The sequence below is a fragment of the Sphaerodactylus townsendi genome, linkage group LG05, assembly GCF_021028975.2.
Source record: "Sphaerodactylus townsendi isolate TG3544 linkage group LG05, MPM_Stown_v2.3, whole genome shotgun sequence".
NCBI lineage: Eukaryota > Metazoa > Chordata > Lepidosauria > Squamata > Sphaerodactylidae > Sphaerodactylus > Sphaerodactylus townsendi.
The window spans coordinates 130,616,346-130,638,548 of NC_059429.1; the positions used below are offsets into that span (position 1 = coordinate 130,616,346).

General features: G+C 47.5%; 1 protein-coding gene across 2 annotated transcripts in view; it reads right to left on the reverse strand.

Moving 5' to 3' along the window:
• LOC125432965 (peroxidasin homolog) overlaps positions 1–22,203 on the reverse strand; it is a 51,251-nt gene that overhangs the window by 19,715 nt on the left and 9,333 nt on the right. For both annotated transcript variants that reach the window (XM_048497167.1, XM_048497168.1), the window contains exons 4-11: positions 16,250–16,408; positions 15,659–15,771; positions 12,719–12,875; positions 11,861–11,969; positions 10,909–11,066; positions 6,259–7,762; positions 5,138–5,272; positions 1,865–2,073 (exon numbers count right to left, since the gene is read on the reverse strand). In XM_048497167.1, the coding sequence (XP_048353124.1) occupies positions 1,865–2,073; positions 5,138–5,272; positions 6,259–7,762; positions 10,909–11,066; positions 11,861–11,969; positions 12,719–12,875; positions 15,659–15,771; positions 16,250–16,408 (2,544 nt within the window). The remainder of the gene's footprint in view (positions 1–1,864; positions 2,074–5,137; positions 5,273–6,258; positions 7,763–10,908; positions 11,067–11,860; positions 11,970–12,718; positions 12,876–15,658; positions 15,772–16,249; positions 16,409–22,203) is intronic.

The following is a 22,203-nucleotide window of genomic DNA, read 5'->3' on the forward strand; positions in this document are numbered from 1 at the left end:
TCCAAGTGCGGTCGCACCACTGCTTTATATAAGGGCATGACAATCTTTGCAGTTTTATTCTCAATTCCTTTTCTAATGATCCCCAGCATAGAGTTTGCCTTTTTCACATCTGCCAGGCATTGAGTTGACATTCCCATGGAACTATCAACATGCAGAATAACGCAATTTCAATCCACTTTCACAATTGTTTGCAAGTGGATTTTGCTCTTCCGCACAGTAAATTCCAGCTGCAAAGTGCATTGAAAGTGGACTGAATTATTCTGCATTATTCTGCATGGGCGGAAGGGGCCAGAGTGGTGAGCTGCAGTGGTGCAGTCAAAGCTCAGCTCCCGACTTGAGTTCGATCCCAAAGGGTCTCAGTTCGCTAGCGGCTCAAGACGGTCACCGCCTATAATATCTGCCCATTGCAAGGATGACATAAATATGTAAATTTGTTGATAGAGACACGTAGGATTTATATTATTTACTCATTGTATTAAGATGTTATGAACTCAGAGTCGTTTATATGTAAATATTAAATAGTGACTAGAAATTGAAATACTTTGCATAAAGACCTAAGGAAAGAATCTATCGCGTTGACGCATGGAAGGAGAAGACTTTGAAGAAACTCGAAATTCTAAACATCGGTATTTTTATAATAAGATGAACTTTTTTAAAAAAAATGTTCATGCTCTTTTAATTTTTTCCCCTAAACTTTTTTTTCTAATACTTCTCTTTTTTCTTTCTTTCCTATTTTTTGTTTTTATGTTTTAATATACTATATATTGTTTCATTATTGGATTATATCCCTGTACAATAGGAAATGATATTATTTTTATTGCTTTTGGTATAAATTTCATAAAATTATTTTTTTTAAAAAAGATGGTCACAGCCTTCCATCCTTTTGAAGTTGGTAAAAGGGAGGACCCAGCTTGACAGATGTAAAGGGCAAATTGGTGGGAAGATAATGGCAAACCACCCCTTAAACTTAGTCTGCCTAGTAAACCTTGTGATGTAACATCACCTTAAAGATCAGAAATGACCCAGTGCTTGCTCAGAGGACCTTTACCAGTGGTGGGATCCAAAATTTTTAGTAACAGGTCCCCATGGTGGTGGGATTCAAACAGTGGCGTAGCACCAATGGGGCTGGGCAGGGCGCGACGGGGCGTGGCCGGGCATTCCGGGGGGGCGGGGCATTAATAATTTCTCTGTTACTGTAAAAAACTCTTACTGTAAAAAAAAGTTCCTAATTTCCAGCTGGTATCTTTCTGTCTATAATTTAAACTCATTATAGCAAGTCCTATCGTCTACTGCCAACAGAAACTACTTCTCCTCTAATTGACTGCCTGTCAAATACTTAATACTTTCAAATATTTAATTTTGTTTCTAGAAATCACAAGAAGGATACTTTCCTTAAACCAGAAACTTTACCATATTTCTAAAACATGTTTTTAAAACGGGCCAACAGGGAGAATTATCCCGTTTTCTACCTTCGCTAACCAGCCACATAGGAAACAACAGGACTTTGTGATTTTTGGACCTAATGGAATTTCTAATGGAAAAGCAGACCCAATTAGTAACCCCCTCTCGGCACACACAAATAATTAGTAACCCACTCTCGGGAACTGGTGAGAACCTGCTGGATCCCACCTCTGACCTTTACCTTTTGCCTTTCTCTACCCTAAGGAGTCTCAAGGTGGCTTACCATCCCAAACCTTTCTTCTATTCACAACAGACACTTTGTGAGGCAGGCGGGGCAGAGAGAGTTCTGAGAGAACTGTGATTGCCCCAAGGTCACCCAGCAGGCTTCACATGGAGGAGCGGGGAATCAAACCCAATTCTGCAGATTAGTCGACCGCTTTTAACGACGACGCAGGCGACTGACCTTCACAGCAGTCCTGCCACATGCGTAGATCCATTTCCGGGATTTCATCGCAGCCGACCATGCCCTGAGGGTACGACGCCACCCGGAACACGTCCTTCTGCAGCTGCCTGATGTGGTCACTGTTGTCACAGATGACGCGGGCGAGTGAGGTCTGCCTTATCTGCGTGAGCTGGGCTGGGGTGAACACACCCGGATTCTCGTACCAGAACCTTAGGGGGAATCGTAAGCTCATATACCATACGAACATAAGAACATAAGAACAAACCAGCTGGATCAGACCAGAGTCCATCTCGTCCAGCACTCTGCTACTTGCAGTGGCCCACCAGGTGCCTTTGGGAGCTCACGTGCAGCAGGTGAAAGCAATGGCCTTCTGCTGCTGCTCCTGAGCACCTGGTCTGCTAAGGCATCTGCAATCTGAGATCAAGGAAGATCAAGATTGGTAGCAATAGATCGACTTCTCCTCCATAAATCGACTTCTCCTCCATAAATCTGTCCAAGCCCTTTTTAAAGCTATCCAGGTTAGCGGCCATCACCCCCTCCTGTGGCAGCATATTCCAAACACCAATCACACGTTGCGTGAAGAAGTGTTTCCTTTTATTAGTCCTAATTCTTCCCCCCAGCATTTTCAATGGATGCCCCCTGGTTCTAGTTCTGTAAGGTGATATCAGCTTCTGACTTGCTGCGGACGGCAAGGGGGAAAGGATGGGCTGAGAAGGACAGGTGAGATGGCAAACGGGGTTGATCGATGTGTGTGTGTGTGTGTGTGTGTTCCTTGTTCACTGGGCAGGGTTGCCAGCCTCCAGGTGAGGCCTGCAGATCTTCTGGAATTACAACGGATCTCCGGACACAACAGAGCTCAGTTGCCTTAGAGAAAATGATTGCCCTGGAGGGTGGGCTTGATAGCATCACAGAACCTGCTGAATTCCATCTCTTCCCGAAACCCTATCCACCTCCAAAGGTCCACTTGCAACTCTCTAGCGCCCCTTCCGCACATGCAGAATAATACACCTTCAATCCACTTTGTGGATGGATTTTACAGTGCGGAACAGCAAAATCCACTTTCAAACAATTGTGAAAGTGGATTGAAACTACATTATTGTGCATGTGCGGAAGGGGCCTTGGAGTTTCCCAACCAAGAGCTGGAAGCCTTCATATACTGTGACCTCGTATGTAGGAACAAATCATGTTAGTTTAATCACTATTGCCGTGGTGGCGAACCTTTGGCACTCCAGATGTTATGGACTACAATTCCCATCAGCCCCTGCCAGCATGGCCAATGCCATGCTGACGGGGAGATCATGAAGTGTAGTCGTGCCACCTCACTGCCCCTCTGCTCAAGGATAGAAAGCAAACCTGCTCTTCTTCCATGTTGGCCCAGATGCTGTGGGAACATCTTGGGCTAGCCCAGGGGTCTGCAACCTGCGGCTCTCCAGATGTTCATGGACTACAATTCCCACCAGCCAATTGGCCATGCTGGCAGGGGCTGATGGGATTTGTAGTCCGTGAACATCTGGAGAGCCGCAGGTTGCAGACCCCTGGGCTAGAGGCACGTATGATAATAGTCAGAGGCAGAGCAATGTGCGGAGGCAGGCAACGGCAAAACCCCTCCCAACATCTCTTGCTTTGAAAACCCGATGAGCTCATCATAAGTCGGTGGTGACTTGACAGCAATTTCCACCATCAGTTCAAGTGGGGTGGGGGGAATCTTTCAGTATACAAGATGAGCCAGAAACAGGATAGACATTGCAAAAAGAAAATCTCCGTTTGGCTCCAAGAACAGCCTTAAAACGATACCTTTACTAGAAATAATTAAAAAGTCTGTATCAAAAGACCAAAATGCCAACAATCAAGAAAAATACAAACCATGGATAACACATTACAAACAGAAAGGGGGTCCCAAAATGTACACTTAGGCCTGTTCCGCACAGGCCATTGAAGCGGCTGCACACTGCCATACTTTATGCCGGTGGAGCCCCGGGGCCGTTTCCACGCTTCCACGTGAGTGGCCCTGGAGTGGCCGTGCCCTGTGGAGGTACCTTCACACAGAGGCACCTCCGTTTGTCCTTTGAACTTCCCTTCCCATGTGTAGCTCGGCAGGGAGGAAGGACACGTCCCCGTGGCCATGGCAATGCCCGGGGATAGGAGGACAGAAGGTGTGTCCCTTCCTCACTGTGGAGCTATGCAGGGAAGGGAAGTTCAAAGGACAAATGGAGGCGGTTAAAAGCAGCACCTCCAAGCCAGTGGTGGGATCCAAAAATTTTAGTAACAGGTTCCCATGGTGGTGAGATTCAAAATGTGGCGTAGCACCAATGGGGCTGGGTGGGGCATGACGGGGGTGTGGCCGGGCATTCCAGGGACGGGGCATTGCTGGGCGGGGCTTTGGCAAGGACGCAGCCACTGTGCCGGTCCTTGGGCGGGAAACGCTGCCATGCACGCCGGTGCACCTCCTGCTAGACTGCTTCAAGTTCTGCATGCTACTGCTGAGAGGAGGGGTCTAACTAAGGCAAAAATCACGTGGCAAAATCACCACTTAGTAACCCCCTCTCGGCACACACAAATAATTAGTAACCTACTCTTGGGAACCTGTGAGAACCTGCTGGATCCCACCTCTGCTCCAAGCCAATGCCGTTTGCACAGTGCCAGCGGGAAAACGCTCCTGTTGAAAAGACTCACTCATTGAGCGAGTTTTGAAAGCAGTGTTTTCCCACTGGTTGAGGGGAAAAAGCACGGCTGCTGTGGAGGCAGCAGCCGTGCGAACAGTACCCTAGGGACGGCGTTTTTACCGTCCCCAAGGTGCTGTTTTTTGGCCCGTGCAGAATGGGCCTTAGAACTCAAAGTCTCTGTATAAATGATACCCCTTCAGTGAAAATCCAAAAAGTGACACAAGTTGAAAGGATTCCAATTGCCAGATGTTCAGCTGGATTCCACTTCAGGAAATAGGCCACATACACACATCAGTTGTTAGAAACATCAGTTAGTGGTGTTTCTGTTTGTAATGTGTTATCCACATTTTGTATTTTTCTTTATTGTTGGTCTTTTGATACGGACTTTTTAATTATTTCTATTAAAGGTGGGCGGAATCTTTCCCAGACTTGCCTGAAACAGCAGAGAGGCCAGAGATTGCGACTTCATGCAAAACACAGATTTACCTTCTGAAAAGATACCAGGTCAAAAAGGAATATCCAAGGAACGGCCTGTTTTTGGAGCCCTCCTTATCACCTCATTGCATGAAAAGACCAAAGGATATTGTTTTTGAGTCCATATTCTGAGTACCTGTCTCCATTGCGGAGTCTTGCAAACTGCGTCGCAAATAAGCACATCAGCGTGGGTCCGACCCTGGTGCCAGGGACGAGATCCTCCACCATCAGGGCAGGAAACAGGTCAATATTCTTAGTAATCCCATATAAACTGCAGAGGAGTGGGAAAGAGAGATCAAAGCGAGGGACATTCGCTTGGTTCAACAATCTGACTTAAAATCAAATCCATTCCCCGGTCGACTGTAGTTTCTTGAAGTTTATCAGGGGGCTCAAACCATATTGCCTAGGATTCTCTGCTTGAACATGTTCAGAGGAGGGCAACCAAAATGGTAAAAGGTCTGGCATCCATGCCTTATGAAGAGAGGGAGCTGGGGATGGTTAGTCTGGAGAAGCGAAGGTCAAGGGGGAATATTATAGCTATGTTCAAATATACTCAAGGTGGGGTGCTGTGTGGTTTCTGGGCTGTATGGCCGTGTTCTAGCAGCATTCTCTCCGGATGTTTCGCCTGCATCTGTGGCTGGCATCTTCAGAGGATCTGATAGTAGGAATGGAAAGCAAGTGGAGTATATATACTGTGAGGTCAAAAGGTGAGGCCCTCTGAATAGAGTAGCCTGGTATGTGAGGGCCTATTCAGAGGGCCTCACCTTTTGACCTCACAGTATATATACACCACTACTATCAGATCCTCTGAAGATGCCAGCCACAGATGCAGGCGAAATGTCAGGAGAGAATGCTGCTAGAACATGGCCATACAGCCCGGAAACCACACAGCACCCCAGTGATTCCGGCCATGAAAGCCTTCGACAATACATACTCAAGGTGGTTTACAAACTCCTTTCCCTTCCTCTCCCCACAACAGACACCTTGTGAAGTAGGTGGGGTTGAGAGAGTTCCAAAGACTAGCCCAAGGTCACCCAGCAGGAATGTAGGAGTGTGGAAACACATCTGGTTCACCAGATAAGCCTCTGCCACTCATGAGGAGGAGTGGGGAGTCAAACCCAGTTCTCCAGATTAGAATCCACCTGCTTTTAACTACTACACCACGCTGTCTTTCAAGCAGATATTCAAAGATGCAAGGTGTAAATGGCCTAAAATAAAATAATTACGGTGAACATCTCTGCTATCCATTGGTCCTACCTCCTGAGCTTTTCCCGGATCTCCAGGTTTTTAATTTCATTCTTGAGGTCATCAAATTCCTGAGCAGGGGTGAGGTTGCAGAAGACCCGGAAATCGTTGTACGGAGGGATGCCATGATCTCGTCCCCTTTGGATATTGGTGGCCGCCAGGTCAAGAGAGACAGAGTGAGCCATAGAGAAGAGCTTCTCCGTCAGCTCCATGTTCAAGAGTTCAGTGGGGACCCGCATTTTCCCGGGGACCCCAAAGAGTCCACGGAGAAGAGGATCAATGCCCCCCTCCTGGATAATCCTGAAAGGGGAGAAAAAGGCCTTATGAAGTGGGACGTGGCCTTGTGGAATGGGTTGGAAAGTCTCGTTGAACCGGTAGAGAAGGGGGTTGATAAGGGTATGGCCGAAGCGGAAGGCGGCTGTCGCAAACGCATTCAGGATTCCGGCATTGATGTTGGGGTCGTAGCCTTTATACTCTCCCAAGAGCTTCATCCCAGCTTCCCCAAGGATCTTGGGGAGCCAGTGGGAGTAGGTGATGTGCTGCATCTGAGCGCCCACGATCTTGCGAGCTTCGTGGTAGATGGTGTCCCCGTCCCAGTGGGGATTCAAGGCCAGAAGTTTGGTGGCCACACGGTTGTGCTCACGGAACCACAGGGTGTGCATGGAGGTCAGGCCCAGCTGTTCGTTGGCTCGGTGGTCCCCTGCCAAGAAACACGGGACGGGGCTCTCGCTCTCGTCCCTCATGCACTCCGTGGGAGGCCCAATCGCAAATGGGAGAAGGGGTTTCCCAAAGCTGGGGACCACTTGGCCTTGTTTCAGCAAGCCTCTCTGGTTGCCGAGGTCTCTTAGTTCCAGGGACTCGTGTTCGGTGCTGCCATAGACGTTGGAAGCATCAATGAAAGAGGTGAGGTGGTTAATCTGCTCCCGGGCATAGACAGAGTTCATCAGCAGAGAAGTCATCCCGCTGCCACAAACGGGGCTGGAGCGAACAAAGAACATGCAACGGCCATTCCTCACCCGGGGGTCATTTTCTGGGATCATGATGGAGAAGCAAGGAGGGTCATTGGTGCACACCTGGCTGCAGAGTTCCCCGTCCGAGAAACGCGCCATGCTGATAGCGGCCACCGTCTGGTCCAGGTCGTGGTCAAGGAACTGGCCCCACTGCATCAGCATGTGCGTGAACTGGTCGTCCGGGGTTATGGTCTCTGTGCCAATCATGGCGGTGGAAACCAAACGAGGGAGGGGAAGAGGGAGATCCCGGGCCTCTTCCACCATGGAGAAGCCTCGAGGGAGGTTGAAACCGTTTTGGTAAGCCGGCTTGAGCAGCCTCTGGAATGCAGTGAGGGACGATCCCCACATGGGGTGCTGGAGGTTGTTACATGAGCCGTCGTGGGTCCTGTACTTCTTGTGGAAGCAGATATCTGAGCAGTTGGGGGTGCGCCGGTGGGCAGAACAGCCAGAAAGGTTGGCAATCATGTTCAGATAGCGAGGCGAGACCAAATCATTGTAGCGGTAGCCTGCAAGGCAAATCTCCAAAGCATTATCCAAATGATTACAGAAATCATCTCCAAAGCATTACCCAAATGATTACAGAAACAATCTCCAAAGCGTTATCCAAATGATTACAGAAATAATTTCCAAAGCATTACCCAAACGATTACAGAAATAATCTCCAAAGTGTTATCCAAACGATTACAGAAATACTTTCCAAAGCGTTACCCAAATGATTACAGAAATAATCTCCAAAGCGTTATTTAAACAATTACAAAAATAAAAGGACAAAATGAAACCTTTCTTGAAAAGTCCTGATCAGATATGAAACTAAAACCTAGTGGTTTCCATTCCTTCCCAGGAAATTTCTGGAGCTTCGAGCTCCCATGAAGGGAAGTTTGTATACATGCAATTATTTCTTACTGCAAAGGAATGCCTGCTGAGTCTCAACAGGACATTCAAAATTAGGATCAGAACATCTGAAGACACCTTATATCAAGTCATTGGTCTTATAGGTGTTGGTGTTGACCTTTAAGGCCTTACGCGGCCTGGGACCCTCGTATCTTCGAGACCGCATCACCCCATATGTTCCCACATGGCCTCTTCGTTCGGTAGAGGCCAATCTACTGGTGGTCCCCGGCCCCTCGATGATGCGGCTGGCCTCCACACGGGCCAGGGCCTTTACAGCCCTGGCCCCGGCCTGGTGGAACGCTCTCCCACCAGCTGTTCGGGCCCTGCGGGACCTTGGTGAGTTCCGCAGGGCCTGCAAGACGGAGCTGTTCCGCCGGGCCTTTGGAGAGTCCAGCCGCTGATGGTGCCCCCTTCCGCTGGCCCCCTTCCGCTGGCCCCCTTCCGCTGGCCCCTTTCGCTGGCCCTTCCGCCGGCCTCTACATCTGGGCCTATAACATCTATCTAGACCTACCGTTCTCCCTGGGGGTGGAAGAATTTAATATTAGGCACCGGGCGCCACCTACACCTATGCCTATATTTATTTTACATTTAAATGCTAATGTTTAGCTAGTTTTCGCTGCTTTTATAAGTTTTAGCCTATTTATGATGTTTTAAAATTGTATTTATTATCTGCTGTACACCGCCCAGAGCCCCTCGGGGATGGGGCGGTCTAGAAGCCCAAAGTATAAATAAAAATAAATAAATAAATAAATTATATTGGTCTACGCAGTTCAATATTTCTTAGGGGTGTGCAAGATAACGAAAACTGGTAAAATTCAGATTGAGATTTAAGTCCCAATTTGGATTCAAGCTATTAACCACTCCTTGAATTCTCTTCAATCCAAATTTTTCCATAAGATAACTGGACTCCCAAATTGTGTGCCTTATGCAGCCCTTTGTCTGGAGTTAGGTCAAAACTGCTTGGAACGAGCCGCTTGGCTGAGGGCTTTTAATTCTGGCTGCGAATTCATTTTCTCTCGGACTGTAATTCCCTGGTCCACCGTCTGCTCTCTGACACCCATTCCAACCCCTGGTTTTCCATAATTGAAGAAAAAATGGCTTCCATTGGACTGTCAGTGGATTCACTTTGCCCTTTGTCCTATTCAGAAGCTTATAGGAAATTAAAAGGTCAACTATTGGATAGAGAGCTCTCTACCTTAATCACCGCAGCCAAGAAAACGTGCTCCCCCCTGTATTTTTCTCTCCCATTTGAACGGGGCCACTTGGCACACTATCTGTATTGCTTAATAAACCCTGTTCAAAGGAGAGCCATTATGCTCGCCAGGTTTAATGTTATGTCTTCTGCCTTGTTACATGGCAGATTTAATAAGCAAGAAAAGGCTAAAATATTGTGCCCGTGCAATGATGGCTCAGTTGAATCTCTGGCCCACCAATTACTACACTGTCTCAGATTCAAGGAAATCAGATCCAAGTATGTGAATCTTACTCCTTTACATTTACCCCATCTCCCCGATTTAATTAGATTACACTACTTGTTGGACAATCCTGATCATTCTCTCTGTATGATAGTGGCAGACTTTCTCCTGGAAATTACTAAACGCCAGTAGATTTCCTTCAACCTAACATTTATTTCCTGTATTGTATATGCTTTTTAATCCATTTTTTATTATTGTTGTACTGTTGTCTATGCCAATAAAGGCTTGCTGACAGATTGAGGTTTAATGGATCTGAATTTTATTTTTTCATGAACCAAGATATTCACAAATCTTCATATCTGGAATATCCTATCTATTAGACCCAAATCTGAATTTTACGCACACACCCCCGCAGGCCAATATCCTCCTCCTCATCTCCCCAACTTACTCTGACTTCAGTTTCTGGGTGCACAGCTGCCTCCCACCCTATATAAAGTCCGGAGGTGGCAACTCTGTCCCCCACTGCTTCCAGCCTCACATTCAGCCCATAGTGGTGGGCAGCCTTGGCTGAAGCTGATGTCCAGCTCTGTAACTCATTGCCTCTAAGTCCCACATGGAGAAAGGGCAACTAGAAGAAGAAGAAGAAGAAGAGTTTGGATTTATATCCCCCCTTTCTCTCCTGCAGGAGACTCAAAGGGGCTGACAATCTCCTTGCCCTTCCCCCCTCACAACAAACACCCTGTGAGGTAGGTGGGGCTGAGAGAGCTCCGAGAAGCTGTGACTAACCCAAGGTCACCCAACTGGCGTGTGTGGGAGTGCACAGGCTAATCTGAATTCCCCAGATAAGCCTCCACAGCTCAGGCAGCAGAGCTGGGAATCAAACCTGGTTCCTCCAGATTAGATACATGAGCTCTTAACCTCCTACGCCACTGCTGCTCCTCACTTGCTAGCAGGTAAGTAAGGGGGAGGGAAATGGGAGGGGATCCCCCCCAACAACTGCAGTCTGAAACAGCCCGAAGCAGCCCACTGAATCATGCTGAAAAAATTCACCATGATTCGGGGATCTCCCTTCTGTTTCAGACCGCTGCCATTTTGTTTCAGGCAAATCCCTGCCGAAAAAATACCTCATTGATATTTTTCAGGTGGGTTTTTTCGGTTCAGCTTTTGCCGAACGCGCACCCCTAGTATTTGTGCAAATAGGCTCCATTCATATACTTAGATTCGGCAGGACGGTAGTACTGAAAAGCGCCGTTAGTGCCAAATGGGTTCTGTTTTGTCTAATTCCTCTATTAGAAGAACCAGCTATTAATGATTTAATGCCAGATATCCCTGGTTCTGTGTTATACCTGTTCCGTTCATGTCCACGACCAATCCCTGCTGCACGTGTTCTTGAATCAGCTGTAGGGTTCTTTCAAAGATCTCACCGGCCCGGGCGGTCTCGATGGTGTACGGGTCCCGTGGATAACGGAAAAGGGCGAGCAGCTCGTTAGGAGTTTTGGGCCTCCTGTTCAGAGATAATTTTTATTAAGCCGATGTTTCAACTGTAAGGAAGTGGTTCTACTATCCGGCATCATTTTCTCTCTTCCATTTAAGAACATGGGTGGAGGGCAAGAATCAACAGAAGGCTGTTTCAACAGATTTGGTCGACCCGAGCAAGGTATACCCTTTGCCACCTCTCAAACTGCCACCAGCCAGATCCCATGGAAGGAGGAGGAGGAGGAGGAGGAGGAGAAGAAGAAGTTGGATTTATATCCCCCTCTTTCTCTCCTGTAAGGAGACTCAAGGGAGCTTACAATCTGCTTACCCTCCCCCCCAACAAATACCCTGTGAGGTGGGTGGGGCTGAGAGAGCTCCAAAGAACTGTGACTAGCCCAGCTGGCATGTGTTGGAGTGCACAAGCTAATCTGGTTCACCAGATAAGCCTCCATAGCTCAGGTGGCAGAGCAGGGAATCAAACCTGGTTCTCCAGATTAGAGTGCATCTGCTCTTAACCACTTAACCACTACACCACGTCGGCTCTCAGGACGCCCCTGAAGCTCTGCTCAAGATGCAAATGGTATAGATCTAGGATGTGAAATCTATTGCTTCCTATACAACTGCTGGCTGGGAATGAGTCTAGTCCCTGTGGCAAATCAGCACCCTCCTAATTGTTCTCCTCCCAGAAACCACAAACCTTCCCACCTATCAGCGTAAGTTCCTTGCACCCACACAGTTTTGGAGTTGCATCAGAAGGAACCACGGGGAAGCATTTTCCCATATTAACAGCTGGTATGTGAATTAGTCTCAAGACAATCTTACTTGCTAAACAGCTCGGTTCGGGTAGAATTGATCGCATGGTCCACACTGCTGATGGCTTCCCGGATTGAGGTGGCAACGAAGGTGTCTCCGCTCCGGACAACATTGGTTGCTTTTTGGATACAAACGACAACATTTAGTGATATTTCCGTTTCGTTGTCTCTGACACAGACCTTAGATACGTTCATGGCCTGTTCTTCAAAACGAACGCATTTCAAACACACAAGCTCTTCTTAAGAAGAAGAATGCTTAAGAATGAAAGATTAGGATTTTGCTCTGTTTGCACCCTACAGCTTTACATTTGTTTTTCCTTGTGCATTACGGCGGCAATTTATTTCATTTTGCTTTGTTTGCAAAACACGTGTATTCCGCATAAACTCCCTATACGCAAAACAGGGAAGACTACACTCATTTTTAAAGAAGAAGAAGAAGAAGAGTTTGGATTTATATCCCTCCTTTCTCTCCTGTAGGAGACTCAAAGGGGCTGACAATCTCCTTGCCCTTCCCCCCTCACAACAAACACCCTGTGAGGTGGGTGGGGCTGAGAGAGCTCCGAGAAGCTGTGACTAGCCCAAGGTCACCCAGCTGGCGTGTGTGGGAGTGCACAGGCTAATCTGAATTCCTCAGATAAGCCTCCACAGCTCAAGCGGCAGAGCTGGGAATCAAACCCGGTTCCTCCAGATCAGAGTGCACCTGCTCTTAGCCACTGCTCTTAGCCACTATGCCACTGCTGCTCCTCAAAAGTCTCAAACCAGGAGTCCGTGCATGTTACTCACAGCATGTAGCTGCAAAAAAATGGGAAAAGCCAGTCTGGTCAACTGGTTCATAAAACTAACAAAAGAAAAACGAGATTTGTCGTACCAGTGATGGTCAGCTGCATTGTGCTGGAGGTGAACCCAAAGGTATTTCTGGCTATGCATTCGTATCTCCCTTGGTCGGCCTTCCCCAGATCTCGTACGGAGAGGGTCCCTTCACGGCTGATCTGGAATTTCCCGCTCTCTGTGATCTGGATTCCTTCCTGCCGTGCAAGGAAAGAGTTTTCTGGATTCAAATGGAATTCTATTTGGACCCTGAGACGACTCAGAAGAAGCATTTTTGCATGAGAGTTAAAGAGCTATCTTAGTAGAACGCCGCTGGTCCAATTCGTTTCATGGGAGCAACTCAACACATTTTATCTCTCAAAACGTCAGGAGAAAAACCAGAGGTGCGGAAACCAAACATCTGTTAAGCCGTCCACAAGGTCAACTCAGCACATTCAAGTTCCTCTAAAAAGTTAGCAGGCTGACTCCGTGTATTCAGGGCTAGCTCATACAGCTATTATTCCTGGATCAAACGCAATGTTGGAAGGCAAGTGTATTTAACTTATGTGGCCACCAGATGTCACTAGAGTTACCAGCAACACAGATCAAGAATCAAAGAACAAAAATCACACCGTATTTGACCCATTTTGGTCAAACATGGTTTGCTGCAACATGGAAATGTTCCTCTGACTTGGTAGCTGTTAAAAGCCAGTCTTGGGCTGATTCTACATGAGGGTTTTCCCCCATGGTAGTTATGTTGCTGCATCAGCTTGATTATTCACTCACCTTTGCAAAGTAGTAGTAGTAGTAGTAGTAGTAGTAGTAGTAGTAGTAGTAGTAGAAGAAGAAGAAGAAGAAGAAGAAGAAGAAGAAGAAGAGGTGGTGGTGGTGGTGGTGGTGGAGTAGTAGGAGTAGGAGTAGGAGTAGTTTGGACTTATACCTCACTTTTCTGTCTTGTAAGGCATCTAAAAAGCAGTTTACAAATGCTTTCCCTTCCTCTCCCCACAACAGATACTTTGTGAGGCAGGTGGAGCTGAGAGAGTTCTGAGAGAACTGTGACCAGCCCAAGGTCACCCAGCAGGAATGTAGGATTGCGGAAACACACCTGATATTGCAGCTTATAGTGTAGCAGGCTTATTCCTTTTTGCGGTGCTTCTGAAGATGCCAGCCATAGATGCGGGTAAATGTTAGCACCAAAAATTACCAGATCATGGTCATATGGCCCGGAAAACCCACAATAGCCAGTTGATTCCAGCCGTGAAAGAAGAGTTTGGATTTATACCCCACCTTTCTCAAGGTGGTTTATGAGCTTCTTTCCCCTCCTCTCCCCACAACAGACACCTTGTGAGGCAGGTGGGGCTGAGAGAGTTCTGAGAGAACTGTGACAAGCCCAAGGTCACCCAGCAGGAATGTAGGATTGCGGAAACACGTCTGGTTCACCAGATAAGCCTCCGCCACTCAAGCAGAGGAGTGGGGGAATCAAACCCAGTTCTCCAGATTAGAATCCACCTGCTCTTAACCACTACACTCTGCTGGCTCAAAGAAAATCTGGTGCATGGCCAGCACTTCTCACCCCCCTTGCCCCCTGTGAGGTGGACAAAACATTTACCCTACCACACAATCACTCCACACTGTGCCACAGAGAGAAACACATTTTTCCACGATATACCTCTGAAGATGCCAGCCATATATGCAGGCAAAACATTAGGAGCAAAAATTACCAGACTACGGCCACACTGCCTGGGATACCCACAATAGGCAAACAAACAGTGCACAATTAGAATCGCTAAAACGGGAATATCTATTTGTGAAACCAGACAATATTAGAAAACCTGATCATCTGTCCAGAAAACACTTGGGCACAGCCTTTGATGAATCTCTGCAGCATAGCTGCAGGCAGCTACCAAGCACATGATGGGAATAAGAAATCCTCCACCTCCCTCACCACATTAGAAAGGAAGAACAAAAATTCAAAAGAAAAAAACCTTATCTACTCACAGAAAGCTCTTGCCACAGAGTTCCCAACAATTCCTAGAGCGACCCAGACATGAAAAAGGTAGCTCCAAGAATTGCCAGAAATGTCTTGGTTAAAAAAAAAAAAAATCAGTTTTACCATAAAGTTTGGGGCAATTCCTAGAACTACCTTTCCCACTTCTAGGTAGCTCTAGGAATAGCCAGGAACTCTATGGTAAAACTTTCCTATAAAGGGATAAGGGCCTTATTTTTCTTTGCTAATTTTTCTCCTTGGACACTGCCTAGAAACCCTAGCAGGGTGATAGTCAAGAAGGTTATCACAAGTGCCCCTGTTCTTCATACTAGCACATAGTCGATGCAGACAAGAAGGTGGGCTCTTGAGTGATCTGCAAGATTATAATGGAACCATTATATGCCGTGGTGGGATCCAAAATTTTTAGTAACAGGTTCCCATGGTGGTGGGATTCCAACTGGTGTAGCGCCAATGGGGCTGGGCGGGGCACGACGGGGGCATGGCCGGGCATTCCGGGGGCGGGGCATTCCTGGGAGGGGCTGAGGCAAGGACGCAGCCACTGTGCCAGTCCTTGGGCAGGAAACGTAAGAACATATGAACGAGCCAGCTGGATCAGACCAGAGTCCATCTAGTCCAGCTCTCTGCTACTCGCAGTGGCCCACCAGGTGCCTTTGGGAGCTCACGTGCAGGATGTGAAAGTTAATGGCCTTCTGCGGCTGTTGCTCCTGAGCACCTGGTCTGTAACGAATGCACGCAGGCGCAGGCTGCCACGCACGCCGGTGCACCTCCTATAGACTGCTTCAAGTTCTGCGCACTACTGCTGAGAGGAGGGGCGTAACTAAGGCCAAAATCACGTGGCAAAATCACCAATTAGTAACCCCCTCTTGGCACACACAAATAATTAGTAACCTACTCTCGGGAACCTGTGAGAACCTGCTGGCTCCCACCTCTGATTATATGTAGGCCCCAGGCCATGGGCCTTGAAAACGAAACTTTCAGATAATGCCTTCTTACCTTGGCCCACGTTATGGTGGGCTGTGGCTCCCCTTGGGCAGCACAGGTAATGTCTATGTCTTGCCCGGTCTCTGCCACCCTATCTTGGGGTGGATGAAGGAACACTGGAATCACTGTCAGAGAAGAAAGGGTGGGACGCGTATTAAAAACATCTTGAAACCAGGGAATCAGGAGGTTACAGAGAAATGCAGATACTACGAAACAGCTGGAAACACTCTTACGATAAGGTGACCAGATGTCCCGCTTTTGGCGGGACAGTCCCGCCTTAAACCAATCTGTCCCGCGGGGTTTTTTAATTGTCCCGATTTTGCCCTCTGGGGCGCTCCCCTTTTCCCGCCCTGTCACAGGGTGGGAAACAGGGGAGCGCCCCAGAAGGCAGTGCGGCAGTCTCCCGCACATGCGGCTGCAGGAGCGCACTGCCTTTTGGGGCGCTCCCCAGTTTCCCGCCCTGTCACAGGGCAGGAAACAGGGGAGCACCCCAGAAGGCAGTGCGGCAGCGCCCCCCCCTCCCGTGCGCCCCCCGTCCCGGTTTAAAAAGGTGACAATCTGGTCACCTTATCTTAGGAGGTAAAACGACACATGTGAATGTACCTCGTGGAGTCACCCAGAGTTGCGCTGGAAAGCTCCGGACGCCGATAGCACTGATGGCGTGGCATTCATACTGGCCTTGGTCGTGAAGAGCAACTCTGATCACCCTCAGGGTGCCGGTGGAGAGGATGCTGTGTCTCCGGTCGCTTGGCAAAGGCCCACCTAATAATCACAGTCACATGTCGGGGAATTCCCATGTTAGTTCCTGCAGTTAAAATTATTCAAGCAGCAGTATTGGGAAAGAGCTTTGCTGGAATCCCTGAAGAGGCACCGCAACTCAAAGCAGAAAATAATGATTTAGATGGATCAAGGAGGGTCTAGATTTGAGTCCAGTAATACCTGAAAGACGAAGATTTCCAAGGTAAGAACATAAGAACGAGCCTGCTGGATCAGACCAGAGTCCATCTAGTCCAGCATTCTGCTACTCGCAGTGGCCCACCAGGTGCCTTTGGGAGCTCACATGCAGGAGGTGAAAGTGTAACCCCCATGCTCAGAATGGGTTGACTCAGAAAGAGGTGGAGACTCAAAGCAGCAAGAGGCTGCAGACCTCATGTAGTTTGGAGGAGACGAGGCTACCAGACTCGGACCTTGGTTTGTATAAGCCCTTAACACCTTGTTAAGGTAACTGCAATGTTGTTGAAAACTATTGGGAAGGTAGTTGTTTATTTTTGCTATGTTGTAAATGTTGGAATTGCAAATGTGTTCCTGTAAATGCTTTCCTGTTTCCCTCTTCCCTTCCTGGCAACCTCCCGGCGCCAGCTCATCTGCAAGAAAGTGTAAACGGTTCCCAGGTTCTTTGAAGCTCTGTAGTGTAAATGTTGTAGAAACTGTAAGGGACATTTGGTGTGGGGGGCGAAACGGGTTTCTTTTTATGTTTGTAATGGGTGAGAGTTTTCCTGGAAACCTTCATCATGTTGAATCCTGTTCATCAAGCCCTTGGAATCTTCAGGAGCCAACCCAAGAATTGGACTTGGCAATATCAGAAGACTGTAACTAGAAGGACTTGAAAATGCAACCTGAACAGGACCTTGAAGTGTGATGTTAAATGTTGATGTTATATGTTAAGAAAGTAAACCATTTTGTTTTAAAATTTAGTTCTTTGCAACTCCTTCCAAGTTCTGCCCCACAGAACCCACAGATAGAGGTTACAAAAGCAATGGCCTTCTGCTCCTGCTCCTGAGCACCTGATCTGCTAAGGCATTTGCAAGGTATAAGCTTATGATGGTCAAAGCTCCCTTTTTTTGGATATGATGACGGTATGTGACAGTGGCCCTTTCTGCGCCAATCCCCTAAAACATTTCTAAAACGTTTCAATACCCCCTCAAAATGACTCCTGCCGCCATTTTGTGATAGATTCCACTGCCACTGAAGACGGTTTCACAACATTTTCAGCCAGAAAATAGTTTTTAAAAGGGGATTCATTTAAAACGTTTTGAGGCTGAAAATAAAACGTTTTGGGGTAAAAACCATGCAGAACTCCATGGAGGAAATGTGGTTTTTTTTCCTGCTTCAAAACGTTTTAAAAGGTTTTTGCGGAAAGGGTCAGAAGAGAGTTGTGACTTCCCAAAGCTTGCATCCTGGAAATCTTGTTAGTTTCTTACTGGACTCGAATCCTGCTCCTCTACTGCAGCCCAACACAGCTATCCTCTGAAACTCAGGAAGGCCTGACTCTGTATGAGAAGAAGCTTCTCAGGTAAGTGTTCCAGAGGTCTGTGGATTTCCTCAAAGTTTACAGGGTTTCCTCAATGAGACCAATTGTAGCGGACCTGCGTACTTGACGGACAGCTATCTTTCACAGCTGACAGGGAGCGTTGGGTGTGTTTTAGGGACACACTTCCAGTTTTTTTCAGGGCAAGGATGAAACCCAGATGACCATGTGAAACAGGGACACACTTTAGAACATTCCCTAGAACGTTCTAGACGATTTGGAGGTTCTATGGCAGAGGTACAAGGATCCTTGAAGAGAAAAAAATATAAACACCAGAATGTTCTAGAAGATTTGGGAGCTCCACAGCACAGGTACAAGGGTAATAGAAAATACAAACGCTAGAATGTTCTAGAAGAATGGTAGAGGTATAAAGATTCTTAAAGATAGAAAATATAAAACCCTGAACGTTTTAGAAGATTTGGGAGTTGTGCAGCCGAGGTATGAGGATCCTTGAAGATAGAAAGTATAGCCACCAGAATGTTCTAGAACAGTGGTTCCCAACCTAGGCTACATGTACCCTCAGGGGTACACACCAGAGCATTTGGGGGGTATACGAAAAAAATTACTTAATGAGTTTGCTAATAACCTTATATGTCCCAAATAGTCTAACCCCATATGTCCCAAATAGTAGTCCCCAGCTGTAGTCCCCAAATTTGCTGGTAGTCCCCTGCCCCTCATCGATACGGCTGGCCTCTATCCGGGCCAGAGCCTTTACAGCCCTGGCCCCGTCCTGGTGGAATGCTTTACCATCTGCTGTCCAGGCCCTGCAGGACCTTGGTGAGTTCCGCAGGGGCTGTAAGACCGAGTTATTCCACCGGGCCTTTGGGGATGCCAGCTGCAGATGCCTGCCCCCTCTGTAGCCCCCACGACAGTTTTGCCATCTTCAGCATTGCCTGATCGCTGATACCATCCATTTTTGGGCAGTGCTGGCCCTCCTGGCCTTTGGGTTGGGCGCCATCTGTGCATGCATCTGGGCATGTATTTTTATTTGTAATCTCTGGAATTGCTGCTATAATGTATTTTAATGAATTTTAATGTTTTATCGTTATATTGTATTTATGAGACCTTATATTGCATTTGTTTTATGTCTCATTGTACACCGCCCAGAGCCCTTCGGGGGTTGGGAGGTCTATTAAGCCGAATAATAATAATAATAATAATAATAATAATAATAATAATAATAATAATAATAATAATAATAATAATAATAATAACAATAACAACAACAACAATAATAATAATACCAACAACAACAACAACAACAACAACAACAATAACAATATGGGAGAACAATTTTAGGGAAATGGGTTTTCAAGAGGTATGCGAGTGCCGAGGCCACTAACCCAAGGTCTCGCTCACGTATACACATGGAGAATTGTTGCTGAGAAGCAGTTGGGGCGCTTGGGCAATCGTTATTGATCTGCGAATGAGCAAATTTTTCCTTGTTCACAACCCAGTAATTATGGGCCAATTGCACTGTCAGGGATTCATCGTCTACCTGCGGTTCGTGGGACTCAGCTACATTAATGTCTCCGAGGGAGCAAGGATTTCTGCACAGCGTGGTATTTCTGCGTCCCCACGAGGGTTGCCAGCTTCCAGGAAGGGCCTGGAGATCTGGAATTACAACCCACCTCCAGACAACGGAGATCAGTTCTCGAGAAAATGGCTGTTTTGGAGGGTGGGCACTACGACATCACATCCGTGTCAAGGTCCCTGTATTCGCCAAACCCCTCTCTAGGCTCCACCCCCAAAATCTCCAGGGATTTCCCAACCTAGAACTGCTAGCCCTACTTCAGGAAGAACAATTCTGCGGGTGGGGGAGGGGCAGGGTCTAGGGTTGCTTCCGCACATGCAGAATAACGCAGTGGCGTAGGAGGTTAAGAGCTCGTGTATCTAATCTGGAGGAACCGGGTTTGATTCCCCGCTCTGCCGCCTGAGCTGTGGAGGCTTATCTGGGGAATTCAGACTAGCCTGTGCACTCCCACACACGCCAGCTGGGTGACCTTGGGCTAGTCACAGCTTCTCGGAGCTCTCTCGGCCCCACCTACCTCACAGGGTGTTTGTTGTGAGGGGGGAAGGGCAAGGAGATTGTCAGCCCCTTTGAGTCTCCTGCAGGAGAGAAAGGGGGGATATAAATCCAAACTCTTCTTCTTCTTCTTCTTCTCCAGGTGGAGCCTGGGCATCTTCTACTGTTACCTCTGATCTCCAGGAAATAGAGACCAGTTCCCCTAGAGCACAGGTGTCAAACTCGCGGCCCTCCAGATGTTATGGACTACAGTTCCCATCATCCCCTGCCAGCATGATGCTGGGAACTGTAGTCCATCACATCTGGAGGGCCGCGAGTTTGACACCTATGCCCTACAGAAAAAGACTGCTTTGGGGGGTTAATTCTATGGCATTACATCCTGCTGCAATTCCTCCCTTCCCCAAACTCTGCCCTCCCAGGCACACTCCCCCCCTCAAAATCTTCATGAATTTCTGTGTCCAAAGCTGGCAACTCTACACCTATTTTCTGTGGGATGATAGGGGAGAGGGGATCACCAGGGGAACAAAATGGGGGGGGGGCATTTCAGTATTCAGGAGGTGAGAAGCGCTGGCCCTTGCGCACGGGGCAACAAACGCAGACTAATAACAGTATAAAACCAGTTTTGGGGAGAGGTTCGTATGAATATCACTCCTAATGAGAGTCCACCCCATGCCCCCCCCATGTGGGTTTTTCAAGAATTGCACTATTAGCGATTCTTTGGTTTTAGTGTGGGTTGCAGCCGCTTGCAAGCGAACGGTTTCCTGGGTCCTCGCCAGAGGTGGGATCCAGCAGGTTCTCACCAGTTCCCGAGAGTGGGTTACTAATTATTTGTGTGTGCCAAGAGGGGGTTACTAATTGGGTCTGCTTTTCCGTTAGAAATCCCATTAGGTCCAAAAATCATAAAGCCCTGTTGTTTCCTTTGTGGCTGGTTAGCAAAGGTAGAAAACGGGATAATTCTCCCTGTTGGGCTGTTTTAAAAACATGTTTTAGAAATATGGTCAAGTTCCTTGTTTAAGAAAAGTATCCTTCTTTTGATTTCTAGAAACAAAATTCAGTATTTGAAAGTATTAAGTATTTGACAGGCAGTCAATTAGAGGAGACGTAGTTGTTTCTGTTGGCAGTAGACGATGGGACTTGCTGTAATGAGTTTAAATTGTGGACAGAAAGATACCAACTGGAAATTAGGAACTTTTTTTTAACAGTAAGAGTTTTTTACAGTAACAGAGAAATTATTAATGCCCCGCCCCGGAATGCCCGGCCACGCCCCCGTCGTGCCCCGCCCAGCCCCACTGGCGCTACGCCACTGTTTGAATCCCACCACCATGGGAACCTGTTACTACATTTTTTGGATCCCACCACTGGTCCTCGCCTCTCAGCTGTGTAGCCACGCAGGAGCCCACCTAACTACTTTATCCCGACTGCAACCCGCTCTGCCTGTGCTTTGCAGAAGGGGCCTCTCTCTTTGGGCTGGAAATGTCTAGTCTGAAGCCAAGACTGTGTATAGTAAAAAGGGATGGGGGGCTAATGAAATTAGGAAGTAGTTCAGGACAGTGAGAACAGACACGCTGCTTGACTGCGATGCTAAAGGTTGTTTAATTGGGCGAAGCATCAACTAAACCAATTTCCTGGCTGCGGAGGGTTTTCCCATACTGTGTGGCCATGGCCTGCTAGTTTTTGCTCCTAATGTGTCGCCCGTATCTACGGCTGGCATCTTCAGAGGCAGGTCATGGTAAGGTGTAGAGTATTGTCAAGGCTGGGCTCTACAAGCTAATGGTTACTCCACTACAGACATCAGAAGAGCTGCAAGACCAAGAACAAACCACAGGAAAGAAGATAAACAGCCACCCAGAGGGAAAGTGTTCTTACCATACATCAAGGGAATCACTGACCATATAGGGAAACGGATGAAGAAACATAACCTCCAAACAATCTACAGACACACTAATTCAACAAATGCTACTTTCAGCAAAGGATAAGAGGGACCATCTAACTTCTGAAGGAGTCTACCGTGTACCATGCAGCGGTGGACAAGTCTACGTTGGACCCACCAAATGAAGTGCCCAGACACGAATCAAAGAACATGAAAGGCACTGCAGATTAATTCAGCCGGGAAAAAATCAGCAACACATGATAAACCAAGCAAGCTGGGCACAGAATATTATTTGAAAACACAGAAATTCTGGACCACTCTGACAACCAGGCTATGTCAGACTACACAGAGAA